Source organism: Microtus oregoni, unplaced genomic scaffold (assembly GCF_018167655.1).
Source record: "Microtus oregoni isolate MIOR12 unplaced genomic scaffold, Mior012 000037F_ref0000500, whole genome shotgun sequence".
NCBI lineage: Eukaryota > Metazoa > Chordata > Mammalia > Rodentia > Cricetidae > Microtus > Microtus oregoni.
In genome coordinates this window covers 8945118-8966589 of record NW_024543096.1, presented here as the reverse complement: position 1 = coordinate 8966589, position 21472 = coordinate 8945118, and the positions used below count along the sequence as shown (strand labels likewise).

At 40.8% G+C, this 21472-nt stretch overlaps 1 protein-coding gene across 6 annotated transcripts in view; it reads left to right on the top strand.

Moving 5' to 3' along the window:
* Cacnb4 (calcium voltage-gated channel auxiliary subunit beta 4) overlaps window positions 1-18158 on the top strand; it is a 259482-nt gene extending 241324 nt beyond the window's left edge. For 5 of the 6 annotated variants that reach the window (XM_041631399.1, XM_041631400.1, XM_041631401.1 and 2 more), the window contains 2 exons: window positions 9046-9231; window positions 11722-18158. In XM_041631399.1, the coding sequence (XP_041487333.1) occupies window positions 9046-9231; window positions 11722-11982 (447 nt within the window). In that variant the 3' untranslated portion in view covers window positions 11983-18158. The remainder of the gene's footprint in view (window positions 1-9045; window positions 9232-11721) is intronic. The other variant, XM_041631403.1, reaches the window with a different exon arrangement.
* The last annotated feature ends 3314 nt before the right edge of the window (window positions 18159-21472 follow it).

Genomic DNA, 21472 nt, shown 5'->3' with positions numbered 1-21472 from the left:
TGTAGCTAGAAGGGTGATTCTAGTGCCAGGGACTATTGGCGTGAAGGAGAACCACACAGAGTTTCCTACAGTATGCATCTTACTATTGGGCTCTATACGATGATGTCAGCTGATATTGGGAAAAGAATGCTGGATCCAAAGATGTTTGAGAGGATGCTAATGCAAACACAGGTCATTGGGTTTCTTTGTACAGGAACCCCATTTTGCTAACATGCTCTTTGTAGCTCCTGGAGAATAGAGGATATCCCGTGCTTCTCCGTAATGTGTCTGCAAGTCTTTTTCCACAGAACAGCTTGTGGGTTTAATGTTTCATGGAACACTTAAAAGGAAATACAATTCTGTTCCACTCTCCTCATTTTACAAGTGAGGCCACTGAGACCAGGAAGAGGTGAACTGCCTTCCCAAAAGTCAGAGACCTTGGGCAATGATAGCTTATCTATATGTCTTAATCCATGGAGGCTCTTGAGCAGTGGTTCTCAACCTGTGGGTCACAACTTTTGGGGAGGTCAAATGACCCTTTCATAAGGGTCACCCAAGACCACTGGAAAATGCAGATATCTACATTATACTTCATAGCAGCAAAATTGCAGTTATGAAGTAGCAATGAAGATAATTTTAGGGTTGGGGTCACCACAGTATGAGGGACTCTATTATGGGTCACAGCATTAGGAAGGTTGAGAAGCACCGCTCTAATAGTAAATGCAATGTGTTAGTTACCACATCTATTAGGGCTTCTGTTGCTGCGATAAAAACACTATGACCACAAGCAACTTGGGGAAGAAAGGGTTTGTTTCATCTTAAAGCCGGTCCCCCTCATCCAGGGAAGTCAGGGCAGGAATTCAAGTCAGAAACCTGGGAAAATGACTAATGCAGAGGCCACAGAGGAACCCTGCTTGCTGGGTTGTTCCTCTCTGAACCTGCTTTCTTCTAGCACCCAGAACCATTGACACAGGGCTAGTACTGCCCACAGTGAGATGGGCCTTCCACATTCATTGTCTATAAAGAAAACCTGTGAAGGCATTTTCCCAGTTGAGGTTCCTTCTTCCCAAATGATTCTAGTTATGTTGATTGACATAAACCAGCCAACATATTGCCTGTTGTCCAGAAGAGAGAATACTGGGTTCCATGGGTGAGGCTTTTACTAGAGGGGTCAATAAACATTTTAGTTAAGGGCCGGATAGTAACTAATTTAGGTTTGTTGAGGCTAGCGGGGTCCTTTCTAAAAGAATTCAGCTTTGCCTTTGAGTAGCCATGGCCATCATACATGTAAACCATGGGGACAGCTGGACTCCATTCAAATTTTATAGAAACAAGAAGTAGACCTAATGCAGCCGAAAGAAACAGCTACTCTTCTTCTAGGCCAAGTTTTGTTATCTATTAGTGCAAAGCAAATGGCCCTAAACATGGCGACTTCAAACGGTGGCTAGTAGGTAGCATTTTGTCTGATAACTGACTGATCTCTCAGCAGGGTTGACTAGAGGGACTCAGCCAATTCTTGCTTTCCACTTGGTCCAGGGCCTTTGTCATGAGCTCTTTTCTGTAGGGACATGGGTTCTCACATTGTACCTTTATGATAAAATACAGTCTCCTAAGGACTCATCTTAACCCAGCCCAGCATCTCTACAACATTCCACTGATCAGAGTGCTCACAGCAGCTACCCAGCTTCAAGGAGAGGGCACAAAATGTTCCATCTCAGTACATGGAGGACCAAGGAACCTGTGGCCATTTAAAAATATGCTCTAGGCAGAAAAATATAACTGGGAAGATACAGAGAGGCAAACAGGAAAGTGTCCCCAGGCACTGGGATGCAGGAGCCATCGAAGATTCTTTATTGTATGGTTAGTCGGGTTGTGTTTTCTTGGTGTGTGTCTACACACCATATTTTTTTTTTTTATTTCAGTTGTCTTCCCTGGGTCTTGGTATCTTTTCCTTCTCAGAGAAGTGGAGAATAGTGCATTTTAAGAACTTGTCCCAGTACTGTGGTAATAAGAGTTGCATAATGCCTGGCAAGAAAAGCAGATAGACAATTGGATGATAAATGAAATATAATCCTTTAATTCCACTTAGTTACAAGTTGTCTTGTGCTACCAAAAGCTGACCTGGTGACTCTCTGAGCTGCGTAATGGCTTTTTATGTGTGTGAATTGGCACTCACCACTTTCTGCAAGAGCTGAGCTCATCCTGTCTGCAGAGGCTTGCCTGCAAACCTCTAACACTCTGAGAACGAGAGTGTGTCTCTTCTGTCCTGCTCTGTTTCCCATTGATGAATGGACTCCAAGTCATTCTGTCATGCATGCAAGTTCTGAGGGGGATTTTCCACTGCCCAGTTCCAGCGGTCCTTGTGTTACTGAGACTCTTCCGATTCACTCATCTCTCTAACCGGTTCTCCCTACTGCCGCGTTCATTGCTATAAAACCCTGGGTGCCTGCCATGTAATTTTTAACACTGCTTTTTCAAAACAGAGTGATCCGTTCTACATCTTCACGAGACAAGGCCTCCCAGGATCCAATTTCAGTATCTACATTTCTAGAGATTTCAAGCAACCAACCTGGGCATAGCATGGTGGACATGGCCCCTTCCCACCCATGCTATGATATAACATGTACAATTGACATAAACTTAACAGTTTATAGTTACTGCCTTTGAAGAGTAAGAATGGGAAGACATAATAAATGCCATAGACAGGAGATGAGCTATAAGCAATCAGTGTCCCTATACTCTTGCCTTTGTGTTGGCTCCACCTATTACTGGCAAGAACTGATTGCCTTTTTTGCCTGTCACCTTAAGGTAGAGCTCCTTCCAGAGTCTGTCGTTATTGATTGGCTTTCCTTTATCCCCACAAGAGCTCCTGGATCTATAAACAACAACAGATGCTTAAACGTAGTTTCCCATCAGTAGTTGAGCAGTGAGTTGAGGACTTAGGACGGCAGAGACTTCAACAGTACAGAGAACGCCATTTCGATGGGAAAGTAATGTTTACTGACTGGTTATTATGTAATTAATATGGGTTGAGCCAGCCAGCTAAGTTATTTTACTGAGTAGCATTTGCTGCTCATTCTTCTTAAATGGTGGCACGTTAAGGGGCTCTCTACACTACGGTTGCAGATACAAAGAAATGGAGTTATATATCTCCCTGGTATTGACTGCTCCCTCTTAGAAATACGAAGATGGTGCACACGAGGCTGTTATCTATGTACAATAAATAAATGAAAGCAAAATTTAAAGCCATGGAGTTTGCACACACATAACCTGGGTAGCTAAAACTCAGTAGTGCGTGAACCCTCTTTTCTTTTTGATTTTGGTTTTGGCTTTTTTTTGTGTAACAGCCCTAGATGTCCTGGAACTCACTCTGTAGGCGAGGCTGGCCTCGAACTCACAGAGATCCGTCTGCCCCTGCCTCCTGAGTGCTGGGATTAAAGGTATGCGCCACCACCGCCAGGCTCAAGAGACTGGAGAGATGGTTTATCAGTTAAGAGCACTGGCTGCTCTTTTAGTGGACCGGGGTTTAACTCCCAGAACCCACAGGGGAGCTCACAACCATCTGTAACTCCAGTTCCAGGGGATCTGATGGCCTCTCCCAATCTCTTTGCCCACCAAGTATGCACACATGCAGGCAAAAACACTCATACACATAAAGCGAGAAATTTAATTTAAAATTAAAAGGAGGTAAAACTAACTGCATAATTAGTTTCTACGGTTTTTGAGCTTTGCGTTAAAAATAGTAAGTTACGACTCCCTGGATAAACGTGTTGGACAAGATACACTAGTAGTTTGTATTTTGTAGTCGTTAAGGAAAATTTACCAGCCATTCTCTGTATGTTTTCCCTCCCAAAAGAACATAATTTACTCATTACTCATATAGGATCTGAACACTACGGTTTCTTGTGTAAAAACCGGAGCGACCACTTGAGTTTGCTCCTTCTCTGGCTTCATCACAGACAGCCCCTAAGTCGGTGAAACTCATTAACAAGGAGGTGGGGGAGTACTTAGGATTCTTTCAAACATCAAAAACGGTCAGTTTCCCGGCTCTCTTCAGCCTTGCTCTTTGCCAAGCTCTGGGTGTCTGTCAGGCCTGTTTCCACCACCCAGAAATCTCAGTGCTTCTGTTCTCAGTATTTCTGAAAATGCATATCCAGAAAACGGCTCCCCGCACCCCCCGTTTCTGCCCCTTCGGCACCTCTGCTCACTCAGTGGTTGCTTTCTTTAGCAGCTGCATGGATCCCACATCCACATGCATTGGCTGCAGAAAGAGCTCCATCCTGGGATGCCGGAGGTGTTCGGCATCGCAGCTCTCTGGACCTGCTCTGTTCCCTATCACCACGGGCTGTCACAACAGGCATGATAGCGGAGGGGCAAACTGTTCACTGCCTGCCTCGGACTTTGCTGATTAAATAGCTCTCTGTCACTTTCCAGGCTTAGGGCTTCCTGCATTGCACAGGAAGCAGCTGTTTAGACATGCCTTTTATATTCATTTTAAAATGTGGCCTTAAAAATTCTGGTTGGTAGAATTCATTGAGTTGCTTCTCTTTGAATTTCCCTTTGATTTTGTTGTAGACTTCTTAAAAAAAAAAAAATCCCCTTCCTGCTGTCCTTCGAGTAAGTTGCTCTATTCAGCTATTTTATTTCCTAAACATAAAAAAAACATGTCAAGACACGTAGTCTGTGAGATTCTTCCCAGCTGGAAGCAAGTACTCAGATCGGTGTCATTCAGAAGGTGAGATTTGCTTTTGTTGTGCTTTTGAAAGCCTAGGAGTGTTCCAAACCATCCTCTATACCATGTAGCCACCGTTTAGCAATAAAAAAGCAGTTTGCGATAATCGATCAGGCTTGCGAAGACAGTCCTGTGCTGATGTGTGCATATTCTACCCATTGGCAAAGGGACGCGCTTTATTAAAATTTCTTGTAATTAGCGGTGTGCTGATTGTGCTTTCCATAGTGACAGCGTAGTGGGGGACAGTCAAGTCCACGTCCCCCCGCACTCGACACCTTGCAGTCCGGCTTTGAGCTTTACTTTTTAAATTATTTTTTATTTTATTTATCAAATATTAAGTGTACAGATTAATGGTTTCACTCCATTCGTCAATAAGCTGTGCATTGCACAGATTCGCCCGCTCTTGTGCAACATGGAACCACCCCTATTCTCCCGTCACCCTTCCCTGTCTCTAAAACTCCCTCTCAATCTTTCCCGTCCCCCTGCCTTCCCATCCACTCAACAGCTGTCTACGAGGCTGACTTCTTGGTTCCCATACATAAACGAGAAGTTGTATCTTGCTCATCTCCATTCTTTGACTCAACACACCTCTAGCCATCCCATCTTTCCCACACCCGGATAGTATTCGATTGTGTAACTTACTGATTTTCTTTACCCATCCATTTATTATAAGGCACCTAGGGTAATTCTATATTTTGGATATTATGAATAGACCTGCAATGATCTTGGGGGTGCAAGTCCTTCTTAGATATAAATAGTTCGTCTCAGACCACGTGGTACTTCTACTTTCATGAGGAGGCTCCTTTTGTTTGTTTGTTTGCTTTCCGTGATGACTATACTACTGTCCGTTCTCACCAGGAGTGTGTAAGAGTTTCCATTATTTCTTATATTTTTAGAATAACCATTCTAACAGGAATGAGATGGTCTTTTAACTGCGGTTATTTTTGTTGTGTTGTTAAGAATCAAACCCAAGCCTAGGACATCCTAGGCAAATGCTTTAGTGCAGAGCTGTGTCTGGAGCCCTCGTTCTGTTTCTTTGCGTAAGGACAAAGTTTCATTCTGCAACGTAGGCTGACCTAGGATTTGCCTGGCTGAACTCGAACTTGTGATTCTTCTGCCTTAGCTGTGCGTGTGCTGGGATTACAGGCTTGAGCCAACATACGGCACTCATTGGAGTTAGATTTGCATTTCTCCTATGATTAGTGAAATTATCATTAGCTTTTGTCATGTGCTTGTTGGCTATCTGTATGTGTCATTTTAAGAAGCATCCATATAGTTCTTTAGCCTGTCTTAAAATTAGATTGCTTGGCTTTTTGATGTTTGTTTTTTCGGTTCCTTCTGTATTCTGAATGTCAGTGTGCAGCGTTCCATTTGCAGGTTCCTTCCCTCAACAGAAGGTCATCTCTCCATCCTGTCGTCTGCTTTGTTGTGCTGGCATTTCTCATTTTCGTGTGAACTCATTTTGTTTATTTTAACTTTCGTTGTCTGCGTACTTAGATTACGATCAAATTTCTTTTCTTGCCTACACTAATGACTTAAAGAATTTCCCTTGTTTTCATGTAGTCATTTCATGGTTTCAGGCTTAAGAGTTAGACTTTTTTTCCATTTTGAATTAGGTTTTCTCTGTGTTGAGAGAAAAGGATCCAGTTTTATTCTTTATATAAGCATGCCCAATTTTGTCAACTATTTATGGAGAGACTACCTTTTTTCCACTATTACATTCCTATCACCTTTGTCAAAACTATTTGTGGGGAGCCCTGAGTTCTAGGCATAGCAACACAGAGATACAGAGAGGGGATATATATATATATATATGTGTATATATATATATATATATATATATATATAGAGAGAGAGAGAGAGAGAGAGAGAGAGAGAGAGAGAGAGAGAGAGAGAGCTACACACATTGTTAGGATCATTCCTGTCTAAGAGCGGACCTTTAATGTCTTGGTGGGAATAAACAAACCCATACTAATGATTGAGACCTATGTAACCAAATTTGACAGTGAATAGCAACAACGATGGGATGAACAGGTTCTAGTCACACCACCTGTGAAACCATGGAGCTGGGTAGAGCGGAGAGGGGCCCTTCGGTGAGCACTGCGCACTGTCCTCTTTCCAGCTATGTCCTTAGGGTCAGTCTGTGGTGCTTTGGGACTGAAGTCATTGTCGTTCTGTTCAAGTCGTCACTGCAGAAACACGGGCTCTATCAGAGCATGGAGGATGGGTCTCAGGTCTCGTGACTGGCTGAGCTCTGTGCTAACCATGGGTGGAGAGGTTTTTGAAGGCAAGGGAGAGTTCTTTGGTGTACTTAGTGGGAAGTGACATTTACAGTGAGGGTTTCTGGCAACCAAAGCTTTAGGTACTAGGTGTTCCGTATCTGTGACCCACAGCATCCTCTTTACCTGTTTTATTTCACCCACCATTTCCTCTTCCTAATAAGTTCAGCAAGTCTTTCCAGACCGCTTTGTAAGTAGAGAATGTTAAGCCCCAGCCCCAGACTTTATTTTCTTGATCTCTACATAGTTCTGAATTAGTCTAGGTGTAACATGGATTATTAAGGGTTTGGGTACTTCAAGCCCCACCTCTCCAACAATGGTACATATGACTCCCAAGCACAGGGTAAGGTCAGAACTCTTTGCCACTGAATTGCCCATACATCCTGGAACAAAATAAATGCTGAGCAAATATTGTATGAATGAGTGAAAATCATATTGATAAGTGTTCTTGGTGAGCATTTTTCTGTGTAAGTTGACCTGGTTGAGTCTTCTCAAACCAAGGCAGTGTGGACTGAAGTCACTAGCTTTCAAAATCCCATGATAAGGGCCTTCAAATTCCTTTCCAGTTAGGCACAAATTTGTCTGCAACGGTTGATTCAGTGAGCATTTAATAGTAGACTTGGGGAATCTGATCAGTGGGAGAGAGTATATGTTTAGCTTTCCTGAGTTCATGGGTTCAACCCTCAGCATCAAAACTAAAAAGTAAACACTGGTGATGAGATAGTTCACATAGTAATGACAGCTTCAAGCATCCTTTGCTCCAAGCGCTGAGGAGAATGAATGAGCTGGGACACTACCAACTCAAGTTTTCTTGTTACCAGCAATGTCAATGCTGGTGGCAGTAACTATGCATTTGGCTTACTACTGGAAGTTCTTATTTTGGTAAAATGAGTTCATAGAAGCAGGGGGAATGTGGTGAAGGTGGTCTGAGAAGGCTGGCTCGGCACCCTCGCTTCTGCGGGGTGTACCAGCATGTCACTCTAGAACAGCTTTCTCTTGGTGAGGCACCGAGGTCCTCTGTCTTTCTCACTGAGGAGCCTATGCATTGGGTTTACCCTCAATTTTTTTTCCCAGTCACCCTGGGAACCATTCTACCCTTTGGGGAACAAAACTGCTTCCCATTTTCAGGTAAATGTTGAGCAAAGTTCTTACATAAACATGGACATCAGCTGCTGCTTGTGTGGTCCCTCCTTCCCCAGTTAAACTATCTTCTTCTTAACCATATCACAAAGCAATCAGATGGCTGCAGCCATCATGGTTGTATGTTCTCTAATATCCATCCCCAACTTTCTTTCCTTATTGTTTTATCATGAGACAGATAAACTAATTTCCATGAGCATTCTGAAAATGAACTATGTACTTGTTATTACCTTCAACACAGTTGCTATAATATTTATTTCAAGGGCATGCTCATGGCTTTAGTCACTTTCAGAACTCCTTTTTCAACATCATCATTAATTTGTTTCTTTTGTGTTTTGAAATTGGTGGAATTCAGCTGTATAGGAATATATGGACAAAAATGTGAATAGGTGTGTGTTTTCTCATTATTCAGTACTGGCATGTTTGCCTCATTTTTTTTTTCTCTTTAAATCAGGAAATGTCTGTCGTAGGGTTTCTATTGCTGTGAAGAGACACCATAACCATAGCAACTCTTACAAGGAAAACGTTCATTTGGGTTTTCTTGCTTACAGTATTAAAGGTTCAGTCCATTATCATCACCGAGGGGAGCATAGTGCTGTGCAGGCAGACATGGTACTGCTTACATCTTGATGAAGCTGACTGAGACACTTGGCGGTATCTTGAGGATAGGAAACCTCAAAGCCTGTCCCCACAGTGACACACTTCCTCCAACAAGGCCATGCCCACTCCATCAAAGCCACACCTCCTAATAGTACCACTCCTTGTGAGATTTTGGGGGCCGATTACATTGAAACTACCATAAGATCCTAATATTTAATAGTTGCTATTATATATAAGGAATGCTACTTCTGCCTTAAGTGGGGTTTTCAGTCAAGCCTACAGTGGAAATATGATGGAATTTCTTGTACTCTGCAGGAAATGTTTGATGTTATATTAGATGAGAATCAGCTGGAGGATGCGTGTGAGCATCTGGGCGAGTACTTGGAGGCATACTGGCGTGCCACCCACACAAGCAGTAGCACCCCCATGACCCCATTGCTGGGGAGGAATGTGGGCTCCACAGCCCTTTCACCATATCCCACAGCGATCTCTGGATTACAGGTACTGCATTGTTCTGTTTGTTCGTTTTATAACTTTTGCCACTTTATTTTTAGGATTGAATATATAATTAATTAAGATGAAGACTCTGATTGTTCTTAATCTGAAGAAGCATGAGAGAAGGACATAGTATTTTTGTTCATTTGTTTTAGAGACAGGTTTCTCTGTGTTGCTTTGGAGCCAGTCCTGGAACTAGCTCTTGTAGATCAGGCTGGCCTCGAACTCACAGAGATCCACCTGCCTCTGCCTCCTGAGTGCTGCCCGGCAAGGTCATAGTATTTTTTAAAACACTGAAGACTGGAAAGATGGGTCAGCAGTTAAAAATGTTTTCTGCTCTCGCAGAGGACCCTGGTTCAGTTCCCAACACCAACATAGTAGCTCATAACCATCTGTAACTCCAGTTCCAGGAGATCTGACCTCCACGGGCACCTGGCACACATGTAGTGCCCAGACATGCATGCAGGCTAAATGTTTATACTTATAAAATAAATAGACCTTAAAATTTGTTTTAATTAAAGAAGAAGTCTAACCCTTATGCTGATACTGACCTGTCACTGACAAAGCCTGACCTCTCCACCAGTTTCCCATTCTGGAATATATCGCTATGAATTGATAACGGGTTTTACTTAGATCAGTTCATCTCTAGTAGACTTAATGTCTAGTCAACATAATTGTTCACAACTTCCGCATGGCACCCCAGACAGCTAAGCAGATTCTTTAGGATTGACAGGCCTTTAGCTGCCCGTAACTATTCTTGTCCCACAGACTGCTGACCCTGCCTCCCCCAGCACCTTGTACAAACAGAGTGAGTGAGCAGATTTGGAGATGGTGACAGATCCTCAGTTTCCAGGGGGATCTAGGGGACTGTGTTGGTCAGTGTAGGGAATCGGGGGGGTGGGGGTAAGCACAAAGAGGGTCCAAGCTCGTCTCTTCTGCTGCTCTGAGACTTCAGTCAGAACTAGATGTGGCATGCCAGAGGCACTGTGATATAAAATGAGTCCTGCCTTTCTGCATTAATTATTATTTACCATTTATCAAAGAGCTGGAATGGATCCAGACCCCAAGCTGAGGAACATGCAGTCAAATGAGCCTCTTGGCGACATGACTGGTTTTGTTTTAATGGGTTATAATGATAGTCATAATTGAAGATTTTGTAGAGTTAACTCTAAGCTAAATGGCACTCTCTGAAATGCTGTTATAACTACATTACTCCACTGCAGACAGCGCCTCTGTAAGCAGGAAAGCTGCCATACAAATGCATTTCTTTTAAGCCTAGAAATGATGTGGAAGATGGATGGTGGTAGTGTTCAGAGTGTCTGCATGCACCAGCACGATTTCTTGCCTTGTTTTCCTTCTGTGTGCCTGTCTGACTGTAGCATTCCCATTGACGTTGGCTGGCTCTGGATGACAATAAAGGGAACAGATGTATGACCCAGTACACTCTGTAGTGTTGGGGGATCTAATGCTGCGCTTTGTGTATAACACTTAACCCTGCAACTGTCTACCTACAGTAGCTCTCGCTGCAGCATTGGTGAGTTAACGTGGTGCTCTTTATCCTGTGGACTACTTCTCCAAGGAACACAGGTGTTTGATGGCATGATCTCTGACCCACTGAATAAGTTCCCTGCTGTATGAAGCTGATGTACCTGGGCCCTTGGTTACATCAGGTTCCTGCTCTATTATCTATGTGACTTACCTAAGCTGGTAGACACAAACAGACAGGTGTTCCTAATATAAGAGAAAAAAAAGTCAGATAACATATTCTGGGCCTTCAAATAACTCCCTTAAGATGTTAATTTCAGTTGACAATATTAAAAGAATTTGGTTTATATCTGAAGATGATTTTTGCAGAATTCAGTTAAGAAAGCAAGAGTATGTAAAGTCCTGAATTAGCTGGCCCCACGAGGCTGTGCATTCCTTTGGAAAAAATCTTGTTGAGAGTTTCACATCCATGTCAGATACAGAAACAAGTGCACTGTTTAGTGGGTAGTACAGATAGTAATTTTTTAGGCTATAGGATCATCAATCTAGAGCAAAATGAAGTAAATGTAAAGTGTGTGACTTTAAGAAGAAGGAAGACTTTTATGAATTCATGAAAGGAATCAAATAATAGATCTTATCTAAATTTTATTCCCCAGTAATAAAATAATCCTCATTTTTTTGCAATAGAAGGAGAGAATTATTAAGTATTAAGCCTATCTAAGTAGATTTATTTAAGAATCACCTTTCAGTTCTGTGTTTCAACAGGAAGTATAGCCATGCGGCATTATATACTAACATTCGTAAACTATCCGTAATAAAGCGGCTATAGATGGTGCATCCCAAAGAAGAAGACCAGGAGCTCCAAGCAGAACATTTATGTATCAAAATGCTTTATTTATTAGGTCAGATATTTAATATCCGTTTTACAGAGCCTGTTACTGCACATGAATGAACATGTTCAGGTGAATGAAGTGGACCTTACCTAACCAGTGAACTGTCTGATATTTGTAGAGTCAGCGAATGAGGCACAGCAACCATTCTACGGAGAATTCTCCCATTGAGAGACGAAGCCTAATGACCTCTGATGAAAATTACCACAACGAGAGGGCTCGTAAGAGTAGGAACCGCTTGTCCTCCAGCTCCCAGCACAGCCGAGACCATTACCCTCTGGTGGAAGAAGATTACCCCGACACGTACCAGGACCCTTACAAGCCCCATAGGAACCGAGGCTCGCCTGGGGGATACAGCCATGACTCCCGACACAGGCTTTGAGGCTGCCGGAACAAACAAACAAAACTACTCATCTGTTGACAATTTGCCATAGCACTGCTAGGATAAATCAATCATCTTAATTTGGCAAGCACAGCACAGCATCTGCTGTGCGGTGGGCTGCGGTCATTTGATCTAAGGGGCAAGAATTAAATAGAAATACTTTATGCCCTTGAGTCTAGATGGGTATTCGATGCCCAGTCATATAGGTATTTTTAAGTGCTACATTTACATGATAACAGTACCTTTTGTTTTCTTCATAGATTTTAGACACATCAATTTGTAATTTAGGGTACTTATCAAGGCACATATAAAATAATTTCCCGTGTAGGAAATTCCAAATGACCAGTTCCAGTTGGAACCAATTTATAAACCAATTCCTGTTGGAATTTGGGAGAATTGACTGGAAAGTCTACTTGAGCATGTTGAAATCAATTGAAAAATCAGAAAAAAAAAACCCAATAAGAAAATCAAAATATTAATAGAAACCCAAAACCAGCTGTGGTATTTATTTGCTGAAAGCTAAATTTCTACTTCAAGTTGGAAAGTGTAAACATTTTAATAATATGTTAATGTTGCCAGAATGGCTTTTCAACCTTACCAAATGTATTGATAGTGCCAAAAATCTCAGAAATCTTAATGCAGAAATTATATAATCGCCTCAGATTCTAATATTTTTATTTTTCCTGATACAGCTGTCGTATTCCAAGTTATTTTGCTTTCTGTTCAGTCAGTACTGTTAGTCAGTTCGAAGCTAACAAAATAAGGGGGAAAGGAGTTTATTGGCAATGAGAATAAGAAAGAGAAACCCAGGCATGGCTAGTTACAGGACATGGGAAATGAGGTGCTGTTTCTCCTGTAATCAGTCTGTGTACAACTACACACATCTGGAGATCTGAAGTCAGATAGCAGAGATGTGGCCAGGCCTTCCTGGGACAAAGGCAGTCGGCTCCAGATGGGAAGTCATCTGTGCCACCACACCCAACCCTGGCACAGGAGTTCTGCCAGCATAGCTCAGTGTCCTTCCCTGACTACATTCAGTATCTGTCTTTGACTATAAATAATGTTTTAGGAATACACCACAGTTTTTAAATCAAACTAACAACCTTTTTTTGTTTGTTTTTCATGGACATAATCAAATTTGGTACTGAAAGTTACGTTTTCGCAAGAAAAACTAATTGGGAAAAGTTAAAACACTGAATTAAAATCTTGCAGGAAGTAAGGCACTTTTAACGTGGGGCCCTAGAGAATTTGGGGACTGCTGTGTTTCAGTGCTAGTGAACAGCCTTTAGATTTCCAATGAGTGTATATTTGGAATTGGTGACCCATATCCTAAAGATTAAAGAAGACTTTAATCCAAGAAATTATTGAAATTGACTCTTTTATACAAGAAACAAATGTCTTTATGAAAGGACTTGTTTCTAAAATGACACAATGCATGTGTTTTCTAAAACCCCAACTGAAGCTAGACATAAAGGTCTCTTTCTACTAACAAATGCCTTCAAGTCAATGTTTTGAAAACAAGTACAATTAACTTTATATTGTTATTTTCTTCCAAAATTTCAAGACCTGGGCCCTCAAAGCCATGTATCAGTTCATTCATTTTCCTGATTGAGAGAAAACGTTTCCTATTCTTGACCAGTTGTTCATATCTCTAGTCCCCTCGACCTCATGTGCCCTCCCCTCGTCTTGACTGTATGTGCACCCCGTCATGTACCTGCTCACCTGATAATGAGGCTGCCCGAGATCTTGTAAGTAATCTCACACATTTGAGACATTTGAACATGGCCTCAGTCAAATATACAAGCTGACATCTGATCCCGGCTTGCCATCTCTTTTGTCATCTAGCGAAGCTTACAGAATTTTCTGTTAAGACATTTAAGAGAGCTGTATTCATTGGGCTCTTTATTAAGCATATAATCTTCCATTACTGAATACTTTGTTAGAGCACAGAAGAGCAATCTCCAGCAAACAAACTCTATTTATTACATGTATAGCACATATTTGCATGAGAAAGAAAACATTAGCCAAACATTTTCCTGTATGCTTTTACTGGTTTCTTGTTTGTGTGCATAAAAGCATTCAATTGCGGAGAGTACACTCGGGTGTATAAATTTAGAATAGACTGCTGTTCAGCTTTTTCTGCAGTAGCATTAGCAATTTGGTCATTTAACTACTTTAAGATATTTATATTTTATGGCAGGTAGCTGTAACAGCACTTACATATACTTCCTAGTGAACAAAGGTACCATTTCTTTCAACTTTGAAGATTCACTTGTTTTTCAAACCTCTCCAGCTTTTCTTTTTCCCCTTTTTGCTCTTCCATGTCATGCTGAAAGAGGGAGGCCCATTTAATCTGTACACAAAACTCATCCATCATTAGCCATCAAAAGTTCATACCTAGTTTGCTTTGCAGTCCTGTCCAAAAGCTAATAACATTTAAAAGGGTAAAATGTATCTTTTTGATGGATGTATTTACTATTTCATTTTAATTTGGCATATCTTTCATCTTCCTCCTCTAAGTTTCTCTCCTCCAAAAGAAGAAGAGATATGACTCTTACTTTCCTTTTAAATGCTCAGAGTTGCTTGTGTAAATGACAGAAATCCAAATATATACCAAATAAAAGTTTTACTTTTGTGCAATATACCAAGAACCTCTAAGAAATTCCACAGTTACTTTGTTTTAATTCATTTCACTCAAAATGGCAAATTATGACAAGCAAGAGAACTATTTCTGCATCATTGGAGGCTGTTTTCACTTACAGAATAAATCACGGTAGAATTCTGTGGTTCTTTATGATCAGTAATAATGCAGACTCATCCAGCTATGAGGAACTGTAGTCCTGGGAAAGGAAGAAATGCGCTTTGTGGGTCCTTGTGCTTATTCCCAAGGTTATACTGTTACGCCACCATCATAATCAACACTGTTACCTTGTTTATGCTAACACTTAAAACAAAGCCTAGTAGTGTTTACGATTTGCTCTCATCTCTATATAGCTCTGATGGGGAGATTTGGATTGCTAGCGATTAGAGGCATGGTTGTCCTAAAAAGACTCTGAATTGTGTGGCTATTCAAATCATTGCATTTCATCCTTAATGGAATGAGTTTGAAAGTCTGAAACAAATTGAGACAACAATTAGTTCTACTTTAAATGGTGTGTTATTTACTCCAATTTATTATTGTTGTTTGCAGAAATGTATTTTTGGAATGTTAACCTCTTCATACCTGCATACTTGAACTTGTCTTTTGTGTGGGGGCCTTAAATTTCATAATAGAAGAATGGGGGAAACAAAAGGGGAATGAAGACAAGGAGACTGTGGCAAAAGAAGCTCGCCATCTTCAGCTCTTTAAATGAACAAGATATGGAGACAGTATGTCTCCAAGATATGGAGACAGCATGTTAGTTAAGAATGTTCTAGGCAACCTTAATTTGCAAGCTAGTATATTTTCTTATATAATTTTATTTTGCTATTTGCTAAAAACAGAAGAACACAATACCAACATACAAACTGCCCTATCTCTCTGATGATATGTGCACTACCTCTTCTCTAGAGAAAACAGTCTATCTGTAAAGGGAAACGTCCTGGTTGTAGAGCGCTTGTTCTGACAACTTTGCCGCAGTTGATGCTTAAAGGTGTTGAGATACAGCTGCCCTGTAGATTTACATGGTGTTCAAATGCTTTCACCATGATTTCATTTCCATGTCAGTAAGATTTTCTTGGCATTGATTTATGACTTATCATGACATGAGTTTAAGAAGAAGCCATCCTAGGAAAGAAAGCAAACTGAAAGGAACTAACTCTGTGTGCAAAGGGTGGCCTATAGGTCTGAGGAAGAGAACTTCAGAGACCTGCTGTTTTAAAGGCAGAGCTGGTTGGTCCTCGCCTTGTGTGGGCAAGGAGGGTGTGTTGTAGCCACTTACTGGGTGTGGATCTGCACTGTCTAGAACTCTCATGTAATTAGAACAAAAGTCTTATCAATGTTTCAAATAAATGCTTCTGTAACCCTTATTCCTTTATATTTGCCTTTGTCTTTCATGACAGTGTTACACTTTTTAATTATATAAAACTCATCCTTGAATAACCACGAGTGAAAACTTTACAGGAAATTATGTAACAAAATGTGTTTTATTAGTCCCTTATATCTTTAAACATTGTCAACACTGTAACTGTTATCTAGGCTATCGACTTCAGCTGTGTCTGTGTGGCATCCACCAGTCCTTCTCTTTGAAATCATAATGATGATTAAACCAGTCAACGTAAGAGCTGTTAGGTGGACATAAAGAATAACTTCTTGTTGAGTTGAGAAATCTAGTTAATCGAAATAGCAAAACTAGCTCATTTGGGCAGATAGCCACAGCATTCAGAAATAAATCTTCAAGATTTCTTCTTGTGTTAAAAGAGTCTTTCTCCAATGAAATGCACCCTCTGATAGCAATGTTTTTATCTACTTGTAGATAATTTAATTCCAAATGCTGCATGTCATGAAAGTATATTATGAGGAGATTAGAAAGTATCTCATCGGATAATCTTAATTAAGGGCTGTAGCTCCCACTTGCCATAAATACATATAAATAAGAGGGAACAGTGCTGAGCTTTGGGGAGTTATAATTTTCCATGAATCTTTCTTTTTGGTGGATGTAAAATGTTCACACAGAGAGGGAAGAAAATGTCACCAGTGAATTCAAAATAGTTTAAGGAATACACTGATTCTTCCTCGTTTGAAAGTTGTAAAGAGTTAAAATGGGAGCTGGGAGCTGACAGTAACAGGCCTCTAGCTTTTCAAGCATTCTGAGTTATATTTTGAACACTTCACTCTCCCAACAAATGGCTATATCTATATTTATGCAGGGGCCTTTCTCGCCCTACTCGCATGCCGCCTCACACACTTCACCGAGATCAGTGTGAATTCCGTATGCACAGGGATATTACCGACGCGGGGTCATTAATGCTATATTGTTGCATACTATTTTTTATATGCCTTACAATATTTTCTGGGATGTTATCAAAATGAAAGCATTTTATTGCCAAAACAAACCTATGTTGTTACTTCTGCATTAGCAGTAGAAAAATAATGTAGCAAAAATATATATTGTACAGTACAAAATTATAATATATATATATATATTTTGCCAATAAATGAAAATAGATTGAGGAGAAAGAAGCACATTTGTTATAGCACAAACTTACAACAAAACCCACTGTTAAATTTGGCAGTCCTGTTTTTAGAAGTACGTAGATTTGGTTCTGTGTTTTATCATATTTATTTCATCTCTCATCTTTGCAACTTTGCTGCTTGATGTTTTCCAGCAACTTATTTCATAGCCTTCGATCTGTGAGTGTAATTTACTTATTTTTTCCTTACATAAAACATAGGAATTTTAGTTTGTGTTAAGACTCATACTATATTACTATATTTTCTGTTCTTGTTTCTCCTCCTTTGTTAACAAATGGCACACAGTTGAGCTCACGGCTCCTCTGGGCTTTGGATGTTTGAAAGTTTATGTTTTTCCCAGCCTCAAGTTAGAGATCAGTAAAATGTCCCCATGGAAAAATATTAAGTAGGGGATTTGTTTTGTTTTGTACTTGATACTATTGAAGCATAAGTTAACGCCATTAGCTGTATTTTTTTAAGTGGTGGGAGGGAATAAAAAAATAACATTACTAATAGGAAACATACTAAAAATAATAATGGTGAAATGATATAAAAAGATTCCCCCCTATTCCGAGGGCTGTTGATAATCCCAGGCTATTCCTACGTCTCTGCTGATGTGGTCGGGAAAATGCCTTTGTCAAATAACTTTCCTTTTATTTTGGTTATTTATTTTCATAATTTGTCCCTTTCGTTTTTGTTATATAGGTATGCATAGCGTTCTGCAAGGCATGCTGGGTAAAATACACTATGCAAATGTATGTGCTGCATGCTTTGTTCCTTCTGCTCTAGTGGCTTCCAAGAAAAAAATGTGGTGTTATTTTTGTGAACAAAGACATTTAACAAAGAAAATGCAGAGTGCATGCATACAGTATCCTAATTTCTATGGATTTGTTTTATGGAATTTAAATGTGTACAAAAAACTGCATTCATTTTTTTCTTTTATATAATAAATTAAAAAAAAATACTGAAACCAGCATTCTACCTCTCATTTATATTCTGGAAATGTACAGAGGAAATGCCAGACGCCAGAAAGAATATTCCTGTAGCTTTTAATGGAAAATAAATCTATACATTTACTCTGTAAAGAAAAAAGATTCAATGAAGTGACTATTTCCTGATTATTCTGTTAGATTCTGAGTTACCACAAAAGAATGTTGTAGTGGAAAGGATGTACAAATTGTACATACATGTGGAATATACCAGAAAAAAATGTGTGAAATAAGGCTAGATACAGAAAGTATACTATGTAACCCTTAAGGTTCTCAAGACACCATTGAATGGTTAGTGTGGCAATTGCCAGACGTTTCCAGAATGACAGCTCTGGACTTCTGTGATTGGGGTAGAGATTGCGACTAGACACACGCACATACCCCGGCGTCTGTTGCCTGTGTTCTGTATCAGGATTGGAATTTGACTTTCATCCCACTGTGGTGGACAAGAAGCTCAAGGGAAATATGCAAGACGTTAGTAGAATGAGAATCACCAAATCAGTCCACAAACTTGAGCACATTTAATTCATGTGAGCTCCCTGAAAAACCAGGCAGAGTATAGATTAACAGATCCAGCTACAGTTAAGAAAACCAAAAGCTTAGTGTCACTTCTTTCTTAGAAGTATTTAATGCATGCGTGCGCGCGCACACACACACACACACACACACACACACCAAAGACCCTCCAGCTAAGTAGTAAGCTGAAGCACACAAAGCGGCTTGCAAATACAAGGTGTTGGCTGTGTGAATAATTTTGTTATTGGGGGGCTCTTACCTAAGACCACCCCAACAGTCAGCCGACAATCTGAAACTCCCAACTGGGAAACGACAGCTCCTTGCTGTTGCGTTAACATGGCATATGCTTGAAACTACCTTGCTTGCCTTTAGTACATTTCCACTGGGCTGTAGGGAGAAATCTCGTCTTTTCACATAACATACAAGTCAGCATGGTGAGTTCGCTGTGGACTCTAACCACCGCCTTCCAGCAATAACTAAGTACAAGTTACTCAGCGTCCCTGTGTTCAGATCTGTTACTGTCGTAGCTTTGTTGCATGACCATTAGATTTGCCTTGCAGTTTATTAGTGATGTCCACTTCTTCCTTTGTGAAACATCAAACTTCTTTCAACAGGCAGTTGCTCACTTGGCTAAAGTTTATCCTCAGTCAGGCCCCTTTAAGGCTGGTCTTAGTTGGGGCTTAGACTTAGACTTAGCACCCAGGCATCTACTGAATGTCCTACTTGTGAGTTTTCGCTGACTGAAGGGATCATTATATATTAATGACTCCCAAGCCTTTGAAACAACTATCTGGGGATTATTTTGCAATAATCCTGGTATGTTTCCCCCTAGAAATGGTTACTAATCAACTACCTATACAAGCCATATGGCACCGAAGACTCAATGGTCTCCTAGTTCAATTTCTGTAGATTTTCTTTCTTCCTTCTCTCAGTGACTCTATTTCCTTAATTTCAGCTTTCCTAACTACGGGAACACAGAACAGTGTCTTTGTGGTAAGGGACCATCTTACTCTTATTTGGCTGTCCACCCTCTAGAGTTAGCTGGGAAATGTTTCTGCTAGGGCAGAAATACAATGCACTGATAAAGCTCATGGTTTCTCTTTAGTCAGGGACCACAACCCAGAATCTGTTTTCCAACACCTAGAAACAGCTGTTTTCTTGTGTTGTATCCAGTGCTCTGCTTATTAACAGTAGAATGGTAAAGCAGATGTCTTATGTTCTCATATCTTAAAGCAGAAGTCTTTTGTGGCATTTTGCTCATGACTTAAAAAATTGATAAAATATTTAGGAGGAGAAACAAACACTTTGACATCCTTCATCAAAGTTTTCCAGTTACAGCTACAGTACCAATTTTGTATTTTATCTATTAAAGTTAGTGAAGATGCTACAGCCAAACCCATCTCCCTTTTCTTGTGAGGGGCACTTGGAAAATAGTCTAAGACCGTTTCTGGAATAGAATTTACATCACAAGTAAATATGGGTCTGGCATACATTAATAAGTTGCCAAAGATGTGTGGGAGTTTGTAAAACTGTCTCAAGAGTTGCTAAAGCGTTGCCTACACTGGATGAGAATGGAAATACTAAAGAGTTCATGTAAATCAGTCATGCAAACATCACTTTTTCTAAAAAGCCTACAGGCTATTAAATAAATCCAGATTTAATACTCTAACTGTACAGACTAGTCTAATGATTTTATTCTCCTTTACGAATGTCTCGAAGACTGGGATTTGGACACAAGTGTCTAAAGACGACGAAGCACTCCCTTTTACAGTATATGGTTATGAGGAGTCTGGTGGAAAGGTCCAGGGCTTCATTTCTTGGGGCTGTTGTGGATGAGGTGGTAACAGGAACAGTTCCAGGGGCCTTTCGCAAGTATTCCACGTTTCCCCATCTCTACCTTTTTTCTTCCCTTCTTCCTTTTTAAAAATCAAAGTTAAAGAGAATAGGAAAAGATGAAGCCGCTTCTGCCTTTTGTTTACTTTGTGGAAGAAGTAGACAAGCCCAGTTTCCTCTCTCCTTAGTACTCGGTTTACAGTAGTCAAGACTATCTGAGTATTCGGGTAACCTCAGAGATCAACCCTCTGGCTTCTACATCGGGAATACTGAGATCTAGAGATTTAACCTGCTTAGCTAAAAGGAACTAAGATGTAAACAAAACCAAAAAAGACACATGGACAAGAACTCTGCTGATCAAGTTCACTAATGATTACTTATATTTTAGTTTCCAACCACTTGTCCTGCAGCGGACGCAGAGATGGACACTCGCATACCCAGAGGCACGACTGTTCAACTTGTAGGCGAGAAGACGGAAGAGCACAGAGAACATTTGGCCATCTATTTAACAGGAAGGTGACTCTTGAATGAGAGGAAAAGACGTTTGGGTCCAAAAGGAACAGCGAGTGTCTGTCGACAGCGTTTTGGGACTCGACCGCTCAGCACAGACAGCTTCTGTGATCACTAAACCGGGGGAGACTAGAGAACTGTTCTAACCAAGAGTGGCCTGAGAGCGGAGGGAGAATGGAGCGGGGAGAGAGCCGATGTGCAAAGACAGAGGTAAGAAAAACTGCAACAACTTCAAAATACAACACAACAAAAACAGGCCAACGATTTCAGTTACTTCAGTCAGCGGGGAACAGGCTCAACAGAGACTTAAAGCTCACCGTCGTCGGGCCCCAACCTGGGACTTTTGGAAATGTGTGTAGGGCGGGAGGTGGGCATGGGCTACACAATTACATTGTGGCTCCAGACTCAAAAGGAACCTCAAACCGGGGTGCCGGCATCCCAGCCCCAGCCACCTCCGCTGGCCGCCCCCGCTGCAGAGGCCTCCAGCCCC